The sequence below is a fragment of the Medicago sativa genome, chromosome 6 (genome assembly GCF_051527215.1).
Source record: "Medicago sativa cultivar Bolivia chromosome 6, Bolivia_mono, whole genome shotgun sequence".
In the NCBI taxonomy this organism is placed as follows: domain Eukaryota; kingdom Viridiplantae; phylum Streptophyta; class Magnoliopsida; order Fabales; family Fabaceae; genus Medicago; species Medicago sativa.
The window spans coordinates 12,328,075-12,353,464 of record NC_140754.1 but is presented as its reverse complement, the minus strand read 5'-3'; the positions used below and the strand labels follow the sequence as shown (position 1 = coordinate 12,353,464).

The 25,390-nt window shown below is 34.2% G+C and overlaps 2 protein-coding genes across 2 annotated transcripts; both read left to right on the top strand.

Moving 5' to 3' along the window:
* Positions 1-1,706: 1,706 nt before the first annotated feature.
* On the top strand, positions 1,707-3,062 carry LOC146912875 (uncharacterized). Its single transcript, XM_085716209.1, has 3 exons — positions 1,707-1,845; positions 2,639-2,707; positions 2,813-3,062. Exons 1-3 carry the CDS (start codon positions 1,792-1,794, stop codon positions 2,882-2,884), a joined length of 195 nt encoding a protein of 64 aa, XP_085572335.1. The 5' UTR covers positions 1,707-1,791; the 3' UTR covers positions 2,885-3,062.
* A 14,873-nt stretch (positions 3,063-17,935) lies between these two features.
* Positions 17,936-19,662, top strand: LOC146912874 (uncharacterized). The gene is made up of 3 exons (XM_085716206.1): positions 17,936-18,793; positions 19,173-19,241; positions 19,355-19,662. The coding sequence occupies exons 1-3, from the start codon at positions 18,740-18,742 to the stop codon at positions 19,427-19,429; spliced, it is 198 nt and encodes a 65-aa protein (XP_085572332.1). The 5' UTR covers positions 17,936-18,739; the 3' UTR covers positions 19,430-19,662.
* Positions 19,663-25,390: the final 5,728 nt, after the last annotated feature.

Sequence of the window (25,390 nt, the reverse complement as noted above, 5' to 3'; positions counted from 1 at the left end):
AAGCCCGGGCGAAAAAAAATTTGCAATACATTTATAGGGGTTTACATAAAAAATTGCAAGCAAATAATAAAAAATTTAAAGAAATTGTCCAATTTATAGGGGTTTATATAAGAAATTCAAGGGGATTTACATAAGAAATTGCAAAAAATTTGGGCCGGAGCCCGGGCGAGTGCCCGGGCTCGCCGGGCCTTAGAACCGCCCCTGATTATCGCTTAACTTGATTCCTGGCCTTTTCAAAATAGGCAATTCATCCCTTGATTTACTTCACGTCTATCAAATAAATCCTTATGTCAAGTCCATACGTTAGACACATGGACTTGCATTATTAAATGTTGATGTGTCAGTCCATGTCACCTCCCACATACATAGTGGGAAATATGATAGTGAAATTTTAAATTAACCAAATTTTTATTTAAATTTTCATCATCCAAAATTCAGCAGAAAATAAACTCATAACTTTATCACTAAACTTAGGACTTCTTGAAAAAAACATCTTCCCCCCTTTCTCTTTCATCCATCAATCTATCCATACACCCCAACAATATCAAATCTCCAAATATAAAACTCAAACCTTTATTATTATTCATCAATCAAGATTTTCCAAAATGAGAGAGATATTGATCGACACATCCGTATTTTACATTACACATTAAAGTGCGTAATATTTAAAATTGATCGAGAAACTTATTTGATAAACATGTGGCGTGGCGTGGATCAACACATCCGTAATTTACAGTACACATCAATGTGCGTAGGTAATGTTTAAAATTGATCGAGAAACTTATTTGATAAACATGAAGTAAATTGAGAAACAATTACTCTATTTCAAAAATTTGGAGACGAAGTTGATTGACGGTCACATATTCAAGATCGAAGTTCTCTATTCACTCATTTTATTATAGGAGCTAGGATTTGATCCTTGAACCTCATTCTCAACCTTTTTAGATGTCCTAGCTCACTCACTTGAGCTACATCATAAGGTAATTAAGTTTAAGTCAAATTTATGTTTGATCCTAGATAAAATTGTCAGAAAGTTGTTGTCCCACTTTATATTGCTAAAAAACTTATCCGGCGTGAGTTAACTGCCGATATGCCTTGTTCCGTGGCAGTTAACTGCCGATGTAACATTTTTTTAAACGTACAAGCGACGGTAGTAATTAACTGCCGATGGATGATAAAGGTGTAATTTCCTGGTGTTTCATAGCAAATACTGAAGTGGGAACAACAACTTTCAAATAATCATTACCCATGCCTGACTTCTTTGATTTCCCAATTACGCATCCCCCATCCAAAATAGAGGGGTAAGAAAAAAAATCTCAAATTTAAACAAATTAGTTTTCCTAAAATTTAGTATAAATGATTCCAAATCACAGTTATCAAACATTGATTCAAACTCCAAACATATTTCAAGAGTGATGCATAATCTTTTTTTATTTGTTTATTGAAAATATATTTTTGCACAAACATTGTACATTTGTTTTGCATGTGGTTCACAAATGATAACCTTGAAAATAGTAAATGGAAGTTTTCCTGGTCAACTGGTCTACATCTCTCTCACATATACTCCCCTAAAATAGCACGAGATCTTCAACACTACCACAAAGAAGATGTTAGTGGCACGTGACCTAAATAAATTGAGTAAAAGAACCGCAAATAGTGCAAAATCCATAGGAAACTTTGCCTATATATACAGTTAAAACTCAGCATTAATCGCAACATTAATCTTTCATTCAATTATTTCTTATATTCTTCAGTTCATTCAGTTGATTAATTTCATATTCACAAGACAAGATGGACTCTAACAATGCTAGCTACAATGCTGGACAGGCCAAGGGACAAACCCAGGTTTCTCTTCTCTTCTCTGATATCTTTTCCGTTTTTAAATATAAGAAAAAATATATTCATGCAAGCTCTTGGGTAATTTGGAAGGAAAGAAATGCTAGAATTTTCCGTACAAAAGAAAGCACTCCTTTACAGCTTCTGCAAAATATCAAGCTTCCTTCCTTTTGGTGGTTTAAAGCTTATGCAGTTGTTTTTTATTATAAATTTCATGATTGGTGCCAGAACCCATTTTTATGCTTGGGTAATGGCTAATCGCGATGTTGTCTGTTATTGTGTCCGTTGAACATTGTTGTAATTATTGTCTATTTTCTCTGGCACATCTTGTGCTGGAGGGATAGCCTGGTGATTAATATAATCCATTTTTGATTTCTTCAAAAAAAAAAAAATATAAGAAAGTTTAACAATTGTTTTATGTCATTTCTAAAATATCCTTATTTAATGTAATATTTTACTTTCTAACATGATTCTTTTATTTTCATAAGGCAAGTTTTCATGAAATAAATTATTGAGAATGTCTATTTTTTTTATTTGATCGAGAATTACTTGAATTTAACAAATAATTTTAATAGATTATAATTACTTGAGAATCACTTTTAGCACACCTTGTGCGGGGTGAATCACTGTACGTTTGAGCAATATATTCCATTTTTATTTGTTCAATTTTTTTTTTAATAGATTATAATTAATCTCCGAGGAAGAAATATATCTAAATATTTTTTTGAACAAAGAAATATATCTAAATATCAATGCACTCTATTTTGTATAATAATCTTTTTTTCTTGTGTGTGGATAATAGGAAAAGGCTAGCAACATGATGGACAAGGCTAGCAATGCTGCTCAGTCTGCCAAAGAATCAATGCAAGAGGTAGCAATTTGTAGTTAAAAAAAAATATTGTATGATATATATTTATAGGAAAAATTCATGGCCCAAATGTAAAAATGTTGCTTATATATTTTTTATTATGTGTAGGCTGGTCAGCAGATGCAAGCAAAGGCTCAAGGAGCTGTTGATTCTACCAAGGATTCCACAAACAAGAACTAATTATGTTTGATGGATCATGTCTATATCATCTTTCAATAAGTTTTGTTTGGGATAAAGGAAATGATAGTAGTCACTTTAGAAATTATCGGGGTTCGATCTCCAATCATGATGTCTATTCTACAATTTTGGCATTTTTTTTTTCAATTGTGGAAGTAACTTTCAATTATTGATTTTCGAATATTGTTTCATTATTGTTTTATACTTTTCTTTCTTTTTGGATTTAAAACACTTGAACCATGATGAAGAGTTTTCAACGGTTCAATACCTAGTTTGGTCGCTTTTCGGTGTTAATTAGTGTGCTTCTTATAACTAGAATCATCACATATGGATAGACAACTACATATAAGAGGCTTAAATAATCCAGTACATAAATTATAATGCAATACTGAAGGATAACAGTTAAATACTTACATGTGTTTATATTTTGGATATCAATTTGGAAATGAATGTAGTAATCTTTTTTTATAGTCGAAATGGAAAATGTTGGAGTTCAAACTTCAGTTATAGCAGCTTAAACGATTTCGATATTTTTACCATTTGAACTAGAAACCGTGTACAATGTATTAAATTTCTATTCTGTTCAATATGAAACTTGAATCTACTCACCAATAAAAATGTTACACTATAACATTTAAAAATAAAACGTTCTTGCAAAAGAATAATCCTTGTGTTTCATATTGAATTAGATTGATTAAGATAATAGAAATGGTACAATGAATGTTCCGCTATATAGAGATTAGTTGGCGTAACTAACTCTAACCAAACTTCTCAAACACACTAACTAACTATTAGTACAATAATCAGTTCATCCATGTTGTATTCTTATATGCATCAGCAGCTCAATGTGCTTTATAAATATTACTTATTAAGGGTTCATTTTATGAAAACAAGATCAGTAGTTATAAATAAAAAAATTGTTAACACCATTTCTTGGGAATCATATAGTATATCTCGGATATTGAATTTAAATTGCCTCGTCTTTACAAGATCATGCAGTTTTCTATCTGAATCTTACTAAGATTAGACGAGTCATAATTTAATATATTTTAGATTCAATTTATCAAAGTTCAAAAGTCGATCGTCCAGTACTAATTTGACAGTCTAGCTAGATTGTATGATTGCTCAAATGCGTGTTTTTTTTTTGTTTTTGTAATTAAGGATTTAAATGAAAGATTAAATAATGATAATTAATTAAAACTAAAAACCTCTTGCATGTTTTCCTTTGCAGATTGAGCAACATTGTTAACCTTGTCGACCATAATGCTAGTGTTTTCCTACGATAGCATGAAAATTTATAAGCATATTATAAAAATGGAGAGTGTTATGAACACTCTCTCTGATACTCTCTAACAATTGCATCTTTTTTTCACCTTTGTCTACTCTTTTTGCAGCTCATTCAAAGATAAAAAGAGTATGAACCTAGAAGTAGGGGTGGAAATGGATTACGTCGGACTGGGTTTTATAAGGTCTAAGTCTGGCCATCTTAAAAAATTATAGACATAAACCTGACCTAATATCTGTCATAGGTTCATTTTCAAGGTCTGACCTGAAATTTTGAAAGACGTTATAAAGTCTGAAAGCATATTTAAAAGCCTATATATACCAAGGCCTACCAACACCTATAAACATACTACTAAATATGCCAAAACTTATGAAGGTCTAAAGCACACATATAAGTCTGCTACTAAATAACGAAATCTTACGAATGTCTAATATCACCAATATATCTGCTACTAGATAACCAAATCATATGAAAAATTGAGTTTATGATAAAATCTTTAACAATATCAATATTGAAAGATATATTATATATAAAAAGTTTAATAGACTGGCAAGACAAGCTTAATAGGCTTTTTTGTAAGCCTTAGCCTGACATATTTAACTAAATAGACTTTATAAATAGCTGGAGCATGGCCTTTTTATTAAACGAACTGGGTCGAGTTGGGCTTTAAATATGCTAGAATGTAGGCCCTTGTCGGGCAGCCTGGCTTGTTTCTGTTGGAACAAAATGTGCTTAACAATGAACCTTAAAAAGTTTTGATGATAACAAGGTATTAAAAATTGTAAATTGGACTAGCTAATATTTGTTCAAGTGTACAGGACCATAATTATAAAGTTACATCATCATTGGTTCTGAATGAGCAAATAAAGAGCAAAGGAAATGAAGCTTAGATGATTCTGAAGGCAAAGCGCTCCTGAAGTCAAGCTGCTCCTGAAGAAATAGCGCTCCTGAAGTAAGCTGCTCCTGAAGAATAGTGCTTCTGAAGACAAGAGGTCCAGAACCCACATCATCAGAAGCTGCGTCACCAGAAGCTGCAGAAATCATATCATCAGAAGCTGCATCATCAGAAGCTATTTCACCAGAAGCTGAATCTCAACTGAATTTACAAAAGATTCAAGATTTGAAGAATTATCAATGCAAAAGCTGTCTATTGGATTCGAAAACGCAAACGAAGGATTAGTGGAGTTTTGCAACGGTCATTTCAAAGGTGTTTGAAGGCTTGTGCTTGCAATTTGGACGAAAGCGTTGACATTGTACTTTGTACGAATTGTACAACCACGTTCTCCACTACTCTGTTTTGTGTCCACGCTACAAGACAAGAAAACAGCTCCAGAATACAGCTTCGCCTGCATAGATGTTCCTTTGGATAAGGAATGGATTTCAAATTTGTTCTTCATAGGACAACAACCAAATCAGGCAAAAGATCATTGGTGAAAGATCAAGCTTCAACAACGACTCTTTGGTGTGCTGGCAATTTCACAACGTCTCTTTCACACCTCCATATAAAGGAGTGAAGAATTAGAGTTTTGGTAATGCAAGAACGCTAAACGAAAGACTCACAAGATTTTCACAAGTACCAAACCTCTGCTGAAATTGTTCTGCATTCACTTAGAATTTCTGTGTCTCAAAGTCATATCTTAGAAATTCTTAAGTTCATTGAGTCTGTATCTGATTTGTATTGTGAGCACCTCTGATTGTATATCAAGTGTTCAACCTTAAACAATTTTCTGTGTAATTTTGTTTAGTTAGGAAGTCTCTTGCAGTTGTGCTTGAGCAGGAAGTCTCTTGATTGTGTTCTTGAGCAAAGGAAGTCTCTAGCTTGTGTGCTTGAGCAAAGGAAGTCTCTTGCTTGTGTGCTTGAGCATTTGTAATCAGATATTACTCATAGTGAAATCTCCTTGGAAGTGCAAGGGGGACTGGACTACTTCCGGATTGTGGAAGGAACCAGTATAATTGCTTTGTGTCGTTCTTCTTCTCTCTCTCTGTTTTATTCCGCTGCATTTAGATTTTGATTATCACTTCAGAAGCTGTCTCACCTAGCTTCTGATCAGTGTGTTCAGTTTTTAGGAGAAACGAAGAATTTTTCAAAACACAATTCAACCCCCCTTCTTGTGTTTTTCTCACCTTCAATTGGTATCTAGAGCCTTGGTCTGTTGTGTATCACTTAACCGTGCAACAGTCAAAGATCTGAGAAAAACATGTCTACTCCTCCTCCTATTGGTCCTAGTGATACTAGCTATAAACATGTCTCACATGATTATAGTGATAGTAAGAAAACCAGTGTTGGAAAAGTTCCAAAGTTCAATGGAGATGCTGAAGAGTTCTCTTGGTGGAAGACCAACTTTTACAGTTACATCATGAGCCTGGATGAAGAATTATGGGATATTCTGGAAGATGGTGTTGGTGATTTAGTCCTTGATGAAGAAGGAGCTGTTGTGGATAGAAAGAAACATACTCCAGAACTGAGGAAACTTTACAAGAAGCATCATATTATCAGAGGAGCCCTTGTCACTGCCATACCCAAAGCAGAGTATATGAAGATGAGTGACAAATCCACTGCTAAAGCTATGTTTGCTTCTCTCTGTTCAAATTATGAAGGGAGCAAGAAGGTCAAAGAAGCAAAGGCTCTCCTGCTTGTACATCAGTATGAGTTATTCAAGATGAAGGATGATGAAACTATTGAGGAGATGTACTCAAGGTTTCAAACCTTAGTTTCTGGGCTACAGATTCTAAAGAAGAGCTATGTTGCTTCTGATCATGTAAGCAAGATACTCAGAAGCTTACCTGCCAGATGGAGACCAAAAGTGACTGCCATTGAGGAAGCTAAAGATTTAAACACTTTAAGTGTCGAAGATCTTGTTAGTTCTCTCAAAGTTCATGAGTTAAGTCTTAATGAACATGAGTCTACTAAGAAGAGTAAATCAATAGCTCTTCCATCCAAAGGCAAGTCATCAAAAGCTCTCAAAGTAGTTGAATCTGAAGAGGAAGAACAGTCAAGTTCAGATTCTGAACCAGATGCTGCTGAAATGGCCATGCTCTCAAACAGACTTCAATATCTGGCCAAGAAGAACAGAAAGTTTCTCTCCAGAAGGGGTAACTCCAGAAGCTCAAAGAAAGAAGATCAGAAGGGATGCTTCAACTGTAAGAAGCCTGGACACTTCATTGCTGAATGCCCTGATCTTCAAAGAGAAAAGTCAAAGGACAAGTCAAAGAGGTCTACATTTAAACCAAGCAAACTCAAGAAGCAGATTAAGCAGAGTTTAATGGCAACCTGGGATGATTTGGGTAGTGAATCTGGATCTGATAAAGAGGAAGCTGATGAAGATGCAAAGGTAGCTGTTGGGTTGGTAGCAACAGCAACTTCAGAAGCTGGATCAGATTCAGACTCAGAAGATGAAAACGAGGTATATTCCAAAATTCCCAGAGATGAACTTGTTGAGTCACTTAAAGAACTTCTTAAACATTTTGAAGTAAGAACCAATGAGTTGAAGGATTTAAAAGAAAAATATGCTGATTTGGTACAACAGCAAAAATCAACTCTATTGGATCTGAAAGCTTCTGAACAAGGACTTAGGGGCTTTGACTTCATGTGTAAAACATATGAAGATCAGCTCAGGTTCTTATGTCAGAAGCTACAAGAAAAGTGTAATGAAAAACCTTTAAGTAACCATGAAATTGCTCTTGAAGATTTTATTATATCTGGCATTGACAGAAAGCTACAAGAAAAGTGTAATGAAAAACCTTTAAGTAACCATGAAATTGCTCTTGAAGATTTTATTATATCTGGCATTGACAGAAGCAGAGTAGCTTCTATGATTTATAGCATTTACAAGAACAATGGCAGAGGAATTGGTTTTCCAGAAGTGAAACTTGAGAAAACCGATCTAAAATCTTGTTGTGAATGCATCAAGGAAGGTCTGAAAACATTCTTTGTACCAGAAGGGGCTGAGTTGGAAACTGTTGTTCAATCAGAACCTGAAGCTTCTAGTCCTAAGGCTAAGATTACTTCAACGCCAAAGAACTCTAAGTCAAAGGCTATGATCAAATCTGATTCCAAGACTTCAAAGGTCAGGATCCTGAAAAGATCAGAACCTATTCCTCAGAGTCTGGTGAAACCAAAATCTGGGGTTCTGAAGTCTAAGTTTCAGAAGAAGATAGTTACTCCTTCTGAAGTACCAAAACCTAAGGTGATGGTTAATCAGAAGCAACCCAACTCACAGCACAAGGTACAAGAAGTGAAGAGTAAAGCCTTAAGTACTAACCTTCCAGGACCCATAGAACAATGGGTACCTAAATCTAAAAATGTCAATGATGCAGGTATGTCTAAGAGCAGTGCCAAAGCAAAGATCATGGTACCTAGACAGCGGTTGCTCAAGACACATGACAGGAGACAAGTCCATGTTCCTCAGCCTAACAATGAAAGAGGGAGGAAGTGTGAAATTTGGGGGCAACCAGTCAGGCAAGATCATAGGTACAGGAACTATTGGTAATTCCTCTACCTCAATTAATAATGTATGGTTGGTAGATGGTCTTGAACATAACCTTTTGAGCATTAGTCAATTTTGTGATAATGGTTATGATGTGCTTTTTGAAAAACCCAACTGTACAGTAATCAACAAGAAAGACAAATCCATTGTGTTCAAGGGAAAGAGAGTTGACAATGTCTATAAAATCAATTTTTCTGAACTAGCTGATCAGAAGGTGGTTTGCCTACTATCAGTGAATGATAAGAAATGGATGTGGCACAGAAGGTTGGGACATGCTAACTGGAGGTTAATCTCTAAGCTTAGTAAGTTACAACTTGTGAAAGGGCTACCAGACATTGACTATCATTCAGATGCACTCTGTGGTGCATGTCAGAGAGGGAAAATTGTGAAATCATCTTTTAAAACCAAAGACATTGTTTCAACCTCAAGACCTTTAGAATTACTCCATATTGATTTATTTGGACCAGTGAGTACTGCATCCCTATATGGAAGTAGATATGGATTAGTCATTGTTGATGATTACAGCAGATGGACTTGGGTGAAATTCATAAAGAGTAAAGATGTTGCGTGTGATGTATTCAGTAGCTTCTGCACTCAAATTCAATCTGAAAAAGAATCAAAAATTTTGAAAGTCAGAAGTGATCATGGTGGAGAATTTGAAAATGAGCCATTTGAAACTTTTTGTGAAAAACATGGAATTTTCCATGAGTTCTCTTCTCCTAGAACACCACAACAAAATGGGGTTGTAGAGAGAAAGAATAGAACTTTACAAGAAATGGCCAGAACCATGATTCATGAAAACAATTTACCAAAACATTTTTGGGCAGAAGCAGTGAATACAGCATGCTATGTTCAGAACAGGATCTATATTAGACCTATTTTGGAGAAAACAGCATATGAACTCTTTAAAGGAAGAAAACCCAATATCTCTTACTTTCATCAATTTGGATGTACATGTTACATTCTGAACAACAAGCTCTACCTAAAGAAATTTGATGCCAAGGCCCAAAGGGGAATCTTTTTAGGTTACTCTGAAAGGTCAAAGGCATACAGAGTGTATAATTCAGAAACACTTTGTGTTGAAGAATCTATGCACGTTAAATTTGATGACAAGGAGCTTGAAGATAAAACTTCAAAGCAAGGTGAAAGTTCTGCAGAGATACAGGTTCCTGAAGCTACTCCAGAACCTGATCAGATAGCTGAGTCTGAAGATAGTCCAGAAGCTGAACCCACATCAGAAGCACAAGATGAAGCTGCTTCTGATGAAGCACAAGATGGCTCACATCAAGCAGATCCTCCCAGAAACACATTCAAACACAAGTCTTCACATCCTGAGGAGCTAATCATTGGAAACAAGGATAGTCCAAGAAGAACAAGATCACATTTCAGACAAGAGGAGTCAATGATTGGACTAATCTCAACGATTGAACCTACAACAGTTGATGAAGCACTTTCAGATGATGGATGGATCCTAGCTATGCAAGAAGAGTTGAATCAATTTCAAAGAAATGATGTGTGGGATCTGGTACCCAAACCTCAGCACAAGAACATTATTGGAACAAAATGGGTATTCAGAAACAAGCTGAATGAGCAAGGTGAAGTAACAAGAAACAAAGCCAGGCTTGTTGCACAAGGGTATAGTCAACAAGAAGGCATTGATTACACTGAAACGTTTGCTCCAGTTGCAAGATTGGAAGCAATCAGGTTACTTCTTTCCTATGCAGTTAATCATGGCATAATATTATATCAAATGGATGTCAAGAGTGCTTTTCTAAATGGTGTCATAGAAGAAGAAGTGTATGTCAAGCAACCTCCTGGATTTGAGGATATTAAATATCCTGACCATGTTTTTAAACTGAAGAAATCACTATATGGCTTGAAACAAGCTCCCAGAGCTTGGTATGATAGACTAAGTAATTTCTTAATCAAGAATGATTTTAAAAGAGGACAGGTTGATACTACACTCTTCAGAAGGACCCTTGGGAAAGATATTCTTGTTGTGCAAATATATGTTGATGATATAATATTTGGTTCTACTAATGCATCTCTTTGCAAGGAATTTTCTGAGTTAATGCAGGATGAATTTGAAATGAGCATGATGGGAGAGCTGAAGTTCTTCCTTGGCATTCAAATCAATCAATGCAAAGATGGAGTCTATGTTCATCAATCAAAGTACTCAAAGGAGCTTCTGAAGAAGTTCAAACTTGAAGATTGTAAAGTGATGAACACTCCAATGCACCCTACGTGCACCTTAAGCAAAGAAGATGAAGGAGCTAAAGTAGATCAGAAGCTGTATAGAGGTATGATTGGTTCTTTGTTATACCTCACTGCATCTAGGCCAGATATTTTATTCAGTGTATGCTTGTGTGCAAGATTCCAATCAGATCCTAGAGAATCTTATATGACTGCTGTCAAGAGAATCTTTAGGTATTTGAAAGGAACAACTAATCTTGGACTCCTTTATAGGAAATCCTTAGATTATAAGCTAATTGGATTCTGTGATGCTGATTATGCTGGTGATAGGATTGAAAGAAAGTCAACCAGTGGCAATTGTCAATTTCTGGGTGATAATCTTATATCCTGGGCTAGCAAAAGACAAACAACTATTGCTATGTCTACAGCAGAAGTAGAATACATTTCACCTGCAAGTTGTTGTACACAACTACTTTGGATGAAACATCAGTTGGAAGATTATCAGATAACTGCTAACAGTATTCCCATTTATTGTGATAATACTGCTGCTATTTGTTTGTCTAAAAATCCAATTTTGCATTCAAGAGCGAAGCACATTGAAATCAAACACCATTTTATCAGAGATTATGTTCAAAAAGGAATTTTAGATATACAATTCATTGATACTGAAAATCAATGGGCTGATATATTTACTAAGCCTTTAACTGTTGAAAGATTTGATTTTATAAAGAAAAATTTGAACATGCACTTTGTATCTGATTAAATGCTTGCTTGCTCCTGAATAGGATTTTAGGTTCTGAAGTTAGTTCAGAAGCGGTAGTCCATCAGAAGCTCTTTATTGAGGTTCTGAGGAAAACTCGCTTCTGATGATGACGTCAGCATCTGAAGTCCAGAAGCTGGATTTGTTGCTTCTGAATAGTTGAATTAGTGGAAACGTTGGAAGTTACCTTTTAAAAAGTAACTTCTGGCCCACTAACTTGGTAGTCACTCTGTGAACTTCTTACGTGGCCTGTATGTGTTGGTGTATAACTAAAAGGGCAATGATGATTTAATAGCTTTGAAAGTACTTTTCACGCGCCCCCAATTTTGTCATTAATGTTATGTTTGTTTGTCTCTTTTGAATTGCAATCGTTTTACTTTTAACACTTTGACAATTCACACACTACTCACTCACAACAAACACATTTGCTCTCAAACCTCTTGCGAAGTAAGCGCATTCTCTCAACCTTAGAACCCTAAAATCTTCATCTTCTTCAAATCTTCGTCAATCATCAAATGGCATCATCAAGCTCGCAACGAGAAGTTTCAGTATTTACTTCACGAATGATCCCTGAATATGACTACAAAGGAAGAAGCATGAAATTGGAAGAATGGGAACTACAGGTTCAAATAGAAAATCCGGTGGATTTTGAATCACTCGCCTTCCATGAGTGTTGGATCAGAAGCTACTATGAAAAGCAGGAACTTATGCATTACTTCAAGATGTTGAATGGACCAACATACGAAGCATTGGTAAGACACTTCTGGGTGAGGGCTAAGGTTTATGACAAAGCTGCGTCTATAACTGAAGAAAGTCAAATGGTGTTGATTTATCCCGAACTGGAAGGGAAGACCAGAGAAGAAATGGGTCTTGAGCCATTTACAGGTATTGAAATCAGGTCAAGTATTTGTGGTATTCCAGTAAGAATTGCGGAATGGCAGATAGAAGCTGTACTCTGTAGAGAGGCCTCTGGAAAATACTCTGGAATTGATCTCTCAAATACAGCTGAAGAACGCCTCTGGAAAGAGAAAGTAAACTTGGCCCTGTACAACTCAACACAAGCAGGAAAGTATGCTGATCTAAGCATGGATAAGAAGCTGCTTCTGAAGATTCAGAATGAGGACTTACTTCCATGTGGTGGAAGTGAGAAACCCAATTTGGCACAAAAGGTCTTTCTTCAACACTTCATTAAGAAGGAGAAAGTGAACGTGCCAAAATATATGTTCAAATACTTGATAGAGTGTCTGAAACAGAGTCAGCTGCAGAATAGAACCTGGGTACCTTATGGAAGACTCTTGTCAGAAATATTCTATCAAGGAGGAGTCTTGGACAAGCTAAGCAGTGCTGAAGCCTTCACAGACGAGTTGCTTGATACTAAAACTGGAAAGTTCATTAATGCACAAACCCTCAAGAATATGAAGTTGATCCCTGCTGTCACCAAGCTTCATACAGATTTGAGTGAATCACTTGTTAAGTCTGATCTTATGAAGGACTTTCCACCCATCTGCAAGAAGGATCCCATTGAAGTGCAGATGTACTATATAAAGGAACATTTTGAGGCAACCAATGAGAGAATCAGATTGGAAGATATTCCAGAGGAAATGTATGGTGGTGCTCTGCCACGAGCCAGAGGCAGAAAGTCAAAAAGAAAGATGACTGCAGAGCAATATCTAGAGGTTGAACAATCTGCTAAAAAGGCAAAAGTTGCTACTGACAAGCTCAAAATTGGTAGTTCATCAGTACCTTCTATTGAAGAAGCCATTGAAGACATGGATTCCAGGATGATCATGGATGTTGGCATTACTCTTGATCAACCTGCAATACCAAAGAAGAAAAGGAAGCAAGCAGTAAGGAGGACCAAGAACTTCCCTCATGTTTCTAAGAAGACTGAAGTTACTACTATTGTGTCAGAAGCTATTGGAAAAGCTATGGAGATTGCTGCTGAGCTACAAGAGTCTGTAGTTTCAGAAGCCAAGCAACTGTTGCTGATGACCAGTGAGTCTGTTAAAGAGGATTCTGATCCTGAACCAGAGAAGGTAATTAATATATCATCAGATTCCGCATCCTCACCATTATCAGATTCTGATGATTCTGATGATGATATACCCTTAGCCCAACTCTTTCAAAAACCAGTAAAAAGCCAGCCAACATCAACCAAAACCAACAAAAAGCCCTCTCAGTCAACTACTTATGAACCAGTTGGTCACATAATTAATGAGAAGTTGACTGAAATGGCTGTGCAGAGAGAAAGAGTCATTGAGACTATCTTTCGCCTTAACCCTCAACCCCTTAACATTCAACCTCTCAACATGATTCCTCCAGAAAATGTTGAGTTTACCTCAGAAAAGGCCTCTGAAGCAACCCCAGAAGCAGCTGCTTCTGAAAATGTTGTTTCAGAAAACCCCCATCAACAAACACCAGAACCACATAAACCCACAACACCCCCACAATCACCAACAGCTACCATTGACCCCCAACTCAACACTCATACATCAACTTCACCACAACAACCACCAGCTGAAATTGAACACTCCCCACAACCAACTCCCATGGATGTTGACATCTCTCTAGTCAATGTTCAAGCCTCAACCTCTACCACTCACATTGCCTCTGACCAGCCTTCATCTTCAAACACACAAACACACTTTACCATTCAAGTTCCTAACCCTGTTCAAGATTTGGAAATCAGTGATTCTGATCTTGAAATCCTTGAACAACCACCCTCAAACATCCTGGAATCTGGATATATTACTTCTGAGCTTCTGACAATCCTTAGTCAATTGCATAATCTTGTGGATCAACGAAGGACAATTGATCTCACAAGTGCATATGAAGACTCCTGGGCATCACTTCAGAACCGGGCAACTGAGCTAATTGAAAGCTTAAGGGCTAAGTGCATCAGAAGCAAGGAAGCTTCTGTCAGGAAGTTAATGGAGCATCTGAATCAGAGTCTCAGAGTAAGAAGTTCTACACTGCTCCTGGCAAACCAGCCTTTCTTCTCAGAAACGGACTACTTGACCAGAGAAGCCAGGTTGTGTAAGCTTCTGAAGAAACAGATGGCACAGCAGCAGCAAGAAGCCAGAGAAAGGGAACAAGCTCTTCTCCAGAGGCAACAACAGCTTGAAGAAATGTTGCAGAAGAAAATTGAAGAAATGGAGGAGATGAAGAAACAACAACAAACCAACCCTTAGTTGCACACCTTAGTGTTATCTTTTGTTTGTTGTTTGTTTTATATTCTTAGTCCTTGTTTCTGAAACCATCTTGTTCTACTTTTCTATGCTTCTGAATGCTTACTGCTTCTGACTGTTTAGCTGCTTCTGATTTTTTTTTTGATATTCATGTTCATATATTTTTTTTATCTGATTAAATTCTTGTATACTCTCTTTTGTTTGAGTTTTTCTCAAATCTTTTTGTCTTTTATGCTTATTTTTTACCTTTTTTTTGATAATGACAAAAGGGGGAGTATATGTGACAAGTATTTAAAGGCTCTGAGCCCCATTAATGGCATTTGAAATTTTTTGAAAAACTTCTATCATTTTTTTTACCTTATTGGTATAAGCTATGAACGAACGAAGGAGTATCAAAATTCAAGTAAAATTAATTGAACCATTCTTCTTATCTATAAGTTAATTCTTTCAATGATTCAATTTTTGTTCTTAAGCTCTGATATTTTTTATTGTGCGTAAAATGAATTTAATTAACCTGGATAGAACTTAGGGGGAGCTTACAAACCTCACCTTAAAGTCTATCAGACTCAGGGGGAGTTTGAGCTTACAAACCTCAGATTCTGAGCTTACAAACCTCAGAACCCCAAAGTCAACTTGTTAATTAGATTAACAACAATTGATCAATTTTAAATACTTTTGTTTGTCATCATCAAAAAGGGGGAGATTGTTGGAACAAAATGTGCTTAACAATGAACCTTAAAAAGTTTTGATGATAACAAGGTATTAAAAATTGTAAATTGGACTAGCTAATATTTGTTCAAGTGTACAGGACCATAATTATAAAGTTACATCATCATTGGTTCTGAATGAGCAAATAAAGAGCAAAGGAAATGAAGCTTAGATGATTCTGAAGGCAAAGCGCTCCTGAAGTCAAGCTGCTCCTGAAGAAATAGCGCTCCTGAAGTAAGCTGCTCCTGAAGAATAGTGCTTCTGAAGACAAGAGGTCCAAAAGCCACATCATCAGAAGCTGCGTCACCAGAAGCTGCAGAAATCATATCATCAGAAGCTGCATCATCAGAAGCTGCCTCATCAGAAGCTATTTCACCAGAAGCTGAATCTCAACTGAATTTACAAAAGATTCAAGATTTGAAGAATTATCAATGCAAAAGCTGTCTATTGGATTCGAAAACGCAAACGAAGGATTAGTGGAGTTTTGCAACGGTCATTTCAAAGGTGTTTGAAGGCTTGTGCTTGCAATTTGGACGAAAGCATTGACATTGTACTTTGTACGAATTGTACAACCACGTTCTCCACTACTCTGTTTTGTGTCCACGCTACAAGACAAGAAAACAGCTCCAGAATACAGCTTCGCCTGCATAGATGTTCCTTTGGATAAGGAATGGATTTCAAATTTGTTCTTCATAGGACAACAACCAAATCAGGCAAAAGATCATTGGTGAAAGATCAAGCTTCAACAACGACTCTTTGGTGTGCTGGCAATTTCACAACGTCTCTTTCACACCTCCATATAAAGGAGTGAAGAATTAGAGTTTTGGTAATGCAAGAACGCTAAACGAAAGACTCACAAGATTTTCACAAGTACCAAACCTCTGCTGAAATTGTTCTGCATTCACTTAGAATTTCTGTGTCTCAAAGTCATATCTTAGAAATTCTTAAGTTCATTGAGTCTGTATCTGATTTGTATTGTGAGCACCTCTGATTGTATATCAAGTGTTCAACCTTAAACAATTTTCTGTGTAATTTTGTTTAGTTAGGAAGTCTCTTGCAGTTGTGCTTGAGCAGGAAGTCTCTTGATTGTGTTCTTGAGCAAAGGAAGTCTCTAGCTTGTGTGCTTGAGCAAAGGAAGTCTCTTACTTGTGTGCTTGAGCATTTGTAATCAGATATTACTCATAGTGAAATCTCCTTGGAAGTGCAAGGGGGACTGGACTACTTCCGGATTGTGGAAGGAACCAGTATAATTGCTTTGTGTCGTTCTTCTTCTCTCTCTCTGTTTTATTCCGCTGCATTTAGATTCTGATTATCACTTCAGAAGCTGTCTCACCTAGCTTCTGATCAGTGTGTTCAGTTTTTAGGAGAAACGAAGAATTTTTCAAAACACAATTCAACCCCCCTTCTTGTGTTTTTCTCACCTTCAGTTTCCATCCCTTCCTAGAGGCGACTTGATTTCCAATTGCATATTATCTTTCTTTTAATTTGCATTTGGAGGAAAATCATGATTAACAAACACAATTAAGGATTTTGCTAACCAGTGTCCCAGTCACTAATTACGAGAGTTAAAAGAAGAAATTTTCATTTAAACAACAAATTCTTGAATTTCAAAAAATTAAATACACAGTTTTTCCACACTTTCCAATGCAATAATTCTATATCGAGTTTTTTAATGTCCAGGGAGCATCGGTTAACATTTCCCAACAATTAAAATTCTGCGTTTGAAACAAATTTTAGCATTTGAAATATAAAAAAAATGTAGTAAGAATATGAAGGGGCACTTGGTAGGTCAAATGCAAACTGTATTTCATTTAAAATATACATTGGAGTAATGAGTTGTTTTGATGAATTTATTATAATATATTTTTATGATGTCAAGTTTAACTATCAAATTAGTCTCTGTTACATTTCACTATTAAATTAGTCCCTCCACATGTAGGGGTGACGTGGATCAACACATAATTATTTTAGAGTGCACATTAGTGTGCATAACGTTTAAAAGTGGGGAGATTCTATGGTGCAGTCAGGAAATTGACTTTTTTGGAAATGTTAATTTTTATCTTAATGTTTGATTCATTTTAAAATTGTTGATTACTGATTAATGATCAATAGTAATTCATCTAGTAATGCTTGCAACATCTTGGACTGACAGATACTATTTTATCGTTGGCATCTTTAACATGCACACAGAGTTGATGATATTATGTGATAGTCTTAAGTGTTACACTTTATGGGGTGTTACACTTAAAACAAAGTAGGATAAAATTAGATTAAGTTTAGTCTTGTTAATTTGATGAATTGATGATACTACGGGGACTGAACTTTTGATGCCACTGTACAAACAGTGGGGTGTTACTGCATTTTTGATGCTATAGTGTTAACTTCACCAGAAAAGTCATTTTCATGACTTCACCATCGAATTTTCCTTAAAAGTGATCGGAAAACTTTTGATAAACATGAAGTGAATTGAGAAACAATTTGACTATTTCAAAAAATTCAGAGACAAAGTTGATTGATGGTCACATATTCAAGGACGAGGTTCTCCATTCACTCACTTTATCATAGGAGCTAGGATTTGAACGTTGAACTTCATTTACAACCATTTTGGATGTCTTACTCAATCACTTGAGCTACATCGTAGGGTAATTAAGTTTTAAATTATGTTTGATGCTAGATGAAAAAGTCATTACACCTTACTTCTTTGATTCCGAATTACACATCCCCCATCCAAAATAGAGGGTTAAGGAAAAAAAATCTCAATTTTAAACAAATTAGTTTTCCTAAAATTTAGTAAAAAAAAAAACGATTCCAAATCACATTTATCAAACATTGTTGTAAACTCCAAACATATTTCAAGAATGATGCGTGATTATTTATTTATTTATTTATTGAAATATATTTTTGCACAAACATTGTACATTTTTTTGCATAGGGTTCACACATGATAACTTTGAAAATAGTAAATGGAAGTTTTCCTGGTTCACACATTGTACATCTTTCTCACATATACTCCTCCAAAATAGCACAATATCTTCAACATTACCACAAAGAAAATGTTAGTGGCACGTGGCTTAAATAAATTGAGTAAAAGAACCGCAAGTAGTGCAAAATCCATAGGAAACTTTGCCTATATATACAGTTAAATCTCAACATTAATCACAACATTAATCTTTCATTCAATTATTTCTTATAATCTTCAATATATTCAGTTGATTAATTTCATATTCACAAGATAAGATGGACTCTAACCAGGCAAGCTACAATGCTGGACAGGCCAAGGGCCAATCCCAGGTTTCCCTTCTCTTCTTTTATATGCTTTTCAAGTATATTCATGTTTAGTGATTTTTATGTTTGGTTAGATCATGTTTAGTGATATTAAATACAAGTTTTAAAAAAAAAAATTATGTCATTTCTCAAATATAACTTAGTTATTGTAATTTTTACTTTCCAACATGACTCATTTTTTATCATAAATCATGTTTTTCATGAAAGACATTTTAATTTTGAGAATGTATATTTTTTTTATATCAAGAATCAATTGTATTTAAATAAATTAAAGTTAGTTAATTTTGCTTATATTTAATATTGGAGGAAGATATTTATAAATATTAATTCAATCAATTTTATATATTAACCTATTAATCAAAAATATTTTTTGTGTTGATTATAGGAAAAGGCTAGCAACTTGATGGACAAGGCTAGCAATGCTGCTCAGTCTGCCAGAGAATCACTGCAAGAGGTAACATTTTATTGCTTACAAAATTAATACATTGTATGAAATAGACTTAAAGCACAAATTCTGGCCTAAATGTAGAAATGTTGCTTATATCTTTTTTTTTTTATTATGTGTAGACTGGCCAGCAGATGCAAGCAAAGGCTCAAGGAGCTGTTGATGCAGTTAAGGATTCAACAAATAACAAGAACTGATTATGTTTGATGGATCATGAATCTATCAACTTTCAATTAGTTATATTCAATATTGTATTTTTTGAAAGGACATTTTAAATTATATGTTAAAATGTACTCTTTTTTGTTTTAAATTTTTCTTTCTTGTGTGGTACTGCTCTTTGGAGTCATGTAAATAATAAAACACTCCGGTCCTATAGGACTATGTGATGTAGTTTTCACTTAATTCATTAATCAATGAATTTTAACTTCATTATTTAATTCTTTAATGTAATTTTGTGTTAGTTAGGTTGATATATTTTCTTGATATCCTAGCCCATAAAAAAAATGTAAGAAAAATTAAGCCATTTTGACACAAAAAATATGCACAAGTCTATCAACAGGTGTGAAAAGAAAAACCATTGATGAAGAGAAGAAAAGTGAGGGGGACCAAAGTCCAAAGCATATGCTTATTTCTCAATAACATGCGTGAATTAAAGTGACTCAATTCAAAAGCACTTAAAATAGTGTTATAAAATGTGCTTTTGCAAGAACCTAGCATGCGTGTGTGATCTTTATCTTTTGAATCCAATTTTGGCTCAGCATTTTCTGCTTCATTCTTCATAACAAAATTCATGGCAAATTAATCTTATCCTTTTTGTTCGTGGAGACAAAGAAACCTTATAATTAACAAACATAGATGACATTGACAATGCAATTAATGTGTTCTTTTGTTCCCTCCAATGTAGAAAATCTAGTGGTTAGAAAAATGTCTCGTGAGCTTAATAATTTTGCAACTACATGAAATTTCAATTTTCTCAAAAAAGATGTATTTCTGAATTCTGACATCCTTCACTAAGTAGAATTGTCGTTTGTGACATCTTCATTGTACAATTTCAGATACATAAGCATTATGAGGTTGAGTGTGTCCACAGCCAGCATAATTTGAAAGTGATACATCAATACATAGGCATACACTTCCTCTCCTTGAAAAAAGTTAGAGTAATGGTATGTTTGTTTTCGCTTAGTGCATATTTGACCTCATGATGAATTTATAAAATTATAAAATGAGCCGAAATTTGTCTTTAGTTCTTATAAAATGAGGCTTTTGTTTTTAAATATAAGATTTTATTGACTAAATTATATAGTAGCACTACACCACGATTCTATCAAACTCGCGACCATGGTCGTCCTTTGGGGTGCAACCAACTCGACAGAGTTGACCCTTTGAAATATTAGGGCTTCAAAAAGTTCATTATATGTTTAAGTCCAATGATCATCGCTCAATCATTTGTTGAGATTTGCTCTTTATAATTGCTAATTAATTGTTCTACTTTGCTAATTTGTTAATTTGGAATTTTATTTGTTAATTGGTAATTATCTCTTTATTTTATTAACCAATTCAACTTCAACGATGCAAAATTGACTAAAAATAGTTTTTTTTTGTTGAGGGAATTGACTAAAACTAGTTAGAAATTTTTATGTTACTGATTAGAATATAAACATTTTTTGTGTTAGTTACAATGAAATTATTTTTTATGTTTTTGGATGTCATTTACTATATAAATAGAAAATTGCTCTTTTTAAAAAGTTTTGTGTTTTTATTTTTTTAGAAACTATTTTTACTATAAGAATCAAACCTCCACTTTGATTGGGACGTCCCTCAGGACTAATCTAAACATGTACAAGTGTGACAAACAACAACATTATGGTCTTTTTATTATAAGAACATACAACAAAGTCCTCTTATCTACGAACATAGTATCTTCGAAATCATTCACTCTCAACTCAATACTTGAAAGAAGGTGGAGTTTGGTCAAGGGAGAGAAAATCATTGTTTCCATTTTCTTTTTTTATGGAAAATAAATCATTGTTTTTTAGAGGTACGAAGTTAAAGACAAATATTGGACCAAACTGAATTATAGTGTAGGAAATGTTCAGCCAAGACAGGTATAAAGTTATGGTGTTTGGAATCTTTTGTAAACGTTAAAACATCACTCTCACAAGATGAGAAGAAAATGGGACAGTTAGAAATGGTAGGGAGAAAAGAAAAAGATGAAAATGGGAAAAGATGTTCCCTCAATCAACGTTTTATCTTATCATGTTTGCTCCATCCTTGTGTTTTAACTTTTGTAAATATTTTACTTTTACTTTATTTTTAAACAAAATTACTTTTACTTTCTGTCAAAATATAATACAACTATGTCATATTCTATCCTTAGTAAATAAGCTACAAATTGAAGTTGTAACTCAACTCATGTTGCTACAAATAAAATTCAAAATTTCCCAACACATGCTAAACTATTTCAAAAAGTAGATAAAATTTGGACAGGATATGCAAATTGTTATGATTTAGATAACAAAGATTATCACTCATTGGTGCAAGAGTAAATTTAGCATAAGGAAATATGATTGTTTTAACATTTTTATTTTTCAACGTTAAAAGAAAATATTTTTCAAGTAGGTAAAAAAATGCACCACTAAAAAAAGTAGGTTGATAAAATCATGAGTTTTTTATAAATTAAAATCATGAGTGAAAGTTAATAATAAAAAATACTCAAACTTATACAACAAAGTTAAAAAAAGAAAAAGAAAGATTGAAAATGAATATTTCAAAAAAATAAATATAATGAAAATGAAGTATTCTACGGTCCATCATATCATAGATAGGTTTACCTACCATTATCATAATATAAAGTAAAATAGGTTTACCTACCATTATCATAATATAAAGTAAAATATAATGATTTTTTTTTGGTGGTGTCCGGGATTCGAACCCCAGACCTTGCATTTATTATGCATTGTCCTTACCAACTGAGCTAAGTTCACGGGGATAAAGTAAAATATAATGATTTAAGAGTGAGTGATATACACAAGTGTTTGAATAATATTTTCCGATTAAAAAAAAATATAGTCAAATGGTACAATCAAAAAATAAGTATTATTATTATAATAAATCTAGTTGTCTCTTAATGACATGGTGTTCTCCGGTTGAGTTTTTGATGAAGAGTAATTGGCTGATAAAATCCAATTCACTTTGTAGTATTGGTCTTTGGGAGGAACATCGACCATCTCTGTTTCCATTATGAGGGAATGGTGGAACTAGTTCTCAGTTAAGACCGGTAGATTGTCTATGTTAGGGGCATTTTGGGCCCCTTTGAGCACGTCTTATGGCATGTTTTCTCTATTTCTTTGTGTCGATGTTCTTGATTGTAGTAGGACAGGTTTGGTCCATCTCCCCTTAGGGTTGGACACTTCAATGGAGGGCTTTTAGGTCGCCCCTTACTGCTTGAATGTGAGTGTTCTTTTTACAATGGAGAAGCTGGTGTATAGGAGTTTCTATGAAATAGACTTTTAAATAAACTTACAAATCATATCAGATTTTCAAAAGACCATATTCAAGCCTACAAAAAAACCTTATGACAGACCACATTGCATGTCAGGTTAAACCTTAAAATTTTTATCAGGTCAAATTTAGTCCTCGCAAAACCTAACTCGATTTGCATATTCTAACACCTAATATCAACCAGTACTTTTATCAAATAAAACTTAAACAGTTTATAATACACTTTCCCATTTATCGTCTTTCATATTTTTTATTTATCTATCCTAAACATCATAGTACTTAACTAATGATATTGTACAAACTTCCATGATGATCCTTGAGATTCCAATAGGTAGCATGATAGCTAGAGATGCATGTGGATCGTTCACGGCCAAATTTTCATACAAATAGAACATTTCTTAGACCCTTGTTGATAACGTAATACCCAATGCATGCCTTCATAGTAATGTGATTACTACTTCAATAGCTACTAGCTAGTGTGCTCCTAGTGCATCATGATTTAAAGAGGTTATCAACTTTGTCCAATCTTAAAGTGCCATGTGTTCTACTAATAAAAATATATGCCACGTGTTAAGTCTAAGGGACATCTCACACATGGTAGCTTTTCCACAAGGGTGAAGAAAACACATGGTAAAATAAGAAAGACAAATAGAGAGTTACCTTAAAATTTAATCAAAGGTTATGGTCCCTTTTCTTTGGGGTTGAAGGTGATGTTTGGGAAATGGACAATACAGTCTAGCTGTCATCTCCTATTCTCCTCAATAGGTGTTTGTCTCTTCAATAGGTCCTTATTTGTAGTTTCTTTTCTTTATTTCTATGTTTTTTCCTTTCCTTGCCACTTCCTATTTTGATTAATGATCCCCATTGTTTTATCTCAAATTTTTGTTATTAAGTTAAAGTTGATTTTTGAGAAAAAAGAATTCTTTTTTAGTCTCTAACAAAAATAAACAAGAATAATATGTTTGTTCTTGTGTGAAAGGGTATCACGCAACCTATTATGTGTGCATTTTTGAATCCTGATAATGATAATATGACATTACACATGTCATATAGAAGGGCGTAAGAGACAAATTGGTCCCTATAGTAAATATATATATAAGGAGATTTATTTAGTCTTATATCAGATTTTTAAATCTATAACGCACCCTTCATTTTCTTTTTCCTTTCTCATTGTTCTTTTCTCCTCGTTTATTCTTCCTCCATATTGAAGGAATAAATTATCATTGTGAGATAAAATCATATATTCATGTAGTTTTTTTTTTTTTTTTTTTTTGTAGTTAAGACACACAAATATTAATATAAATTTCTTTGGGTGTTCTTATTTTAAAGTTTTATCTTGATTATATTTGAAAGGACATTGCGATCATACATAACAATAAAATTCACAACGGAATATAAATTTTCTCTTTCATCGGATCATTATGAATAATGATGAATCAATGATCAAATATTACATCTTACAGTGCAACACTGTTGTAGTCGAAACTGAGATAGTTGATCACGAGCGCCGCACGAATGTCAACGATGTATTCAGTCAACATGAACATAATTCCTTCACTCACAGATGGAGACTTTGAGAGAGAGGTGCAGTTTAGGGTTCAAAATGGCTAGGGTTTTTTTAAAAAATGAACGTGTAATTTCACTTCAACACAATGGTTTTATTATAAATAGTCATGCAAACAATTATCAAGTTTAAACATAAAACTCATTGACCTATAAGCCTTTTTTCTTAGAGGATTGCCCTATAAGACTTCCACCAACAATATTTTTCCAATGGTTGATGTTCATAACACCGATGCTCATCCAAATCCACTTGCAATTTTACTCCTAAAGGTGGAACTAGAGGGGGCAAACTATATTTTTGTGATTTTCTGATGGACCAATATGGTTCTTTTGATAAAGTTAGATATATACCAAGTTTTGTTGTTTCTTAGTACAGAAGAATAAGCTTTATTGTGAGTTTTCCATGTGAGATGATGAATTTATTGAGTCACAAGTTGCAAGAGCTAATTTTTAATAATTCATTGTTAATATGCCATAAGAGATAGTATCAAAGTTGTAACACCCTGAATTTCCAAGAAACCCTAGGATTCTGAGCCGACGTGTGATAGAAGATCTTGAATCACATTATGTTACTATAGTTTTAGCCTATTATTCATTCAATTAAAATAACTGATTTTAATCGATTAATAGAAGAAGAATCGTGTCAAACCTATTGTTTTGAGCTAAAGTTTAATATATTAAGTAATTTAGTAATCATGTTTCAAAAAAAAAAAAGTAATTTAGTAATCAATAAACTATTATGTAGGATCAATTAATCTCCTTTAAATGTTACCAAAAAAAATTAATCTCCTTTAAATTCAAATTAAAATATCAAGTGCGACCTAAGTAAATGAATTTCATTATGGCCCACTCGAACAACCTAAGACCTATTCCTTTGGAAATTCTCAACTCTAGTAGTCTTCATAAAAATACCTTACTTGCAAAATGGTCAAAATCTATTGGAGACACAACCTAGCTTACAAACCCCTTCACATTGGTAAATTTCTATTCCCTCAATTTCGTAACTTTATGCAATCGAATATTGAAGTCCTTCTCTGCCCTTGATTCTTACATGTTCGGATATTCTTTACAACGTTATGCAATTATATTAGGAA

What these genes read in the sequence shown, in the direction of transcription:
- LOC146912875 (XM_085716209.1), top strand. Translation starts at nt 1,792, where the DNA reads ATGGACTCTAACAATGCTAGCTACAATGCTGGACAGGCCAAGGGACAA. An exon ending in AGGCCAAGGGACAAACCCAG is followed by an intron (nt 1,846 to 2,638) that starts GTTTCTCTTCTC and finishes TGTGGATAATAG; the next exon opens with GAAAAGGCTAGCAACATGAT. An exon ending in CCAAAGAATCAATGCAAGAG is followed by an intron (nt 2,708 to 2,812) that starts GTAGCAATTTGT and finishes TATTATGTGTAG; the next exon opens with GCTGGTCAGCAGATGCAAGC.
- LOC146912874 (XM_085716206.1), top strand. Translation starts at nt 18,740, where the DNA reads ATGGACTCTAACCAGGCAAGCTACAATGCTGGACAGGCCAAGGGCCAA. An exon ending in AGGCCAAGGGCCAATCCCAG is followed by an intron (nt 18,794 to 19,172) that starts GTTTCCCTTCTC and finishes TGTTGATTATAG; the next exon opens with GAAAAGGCTAGCAACTTGAT. An exon ending in CCAGAGAATCACTGCAAGAG is followed by an intron (nt 19,242 to 19,354) that starts GTAACATTTTAT and finishes TATTATGTGTAG; the next exon opens with ACTGGCCAGCAGATGCAAGC.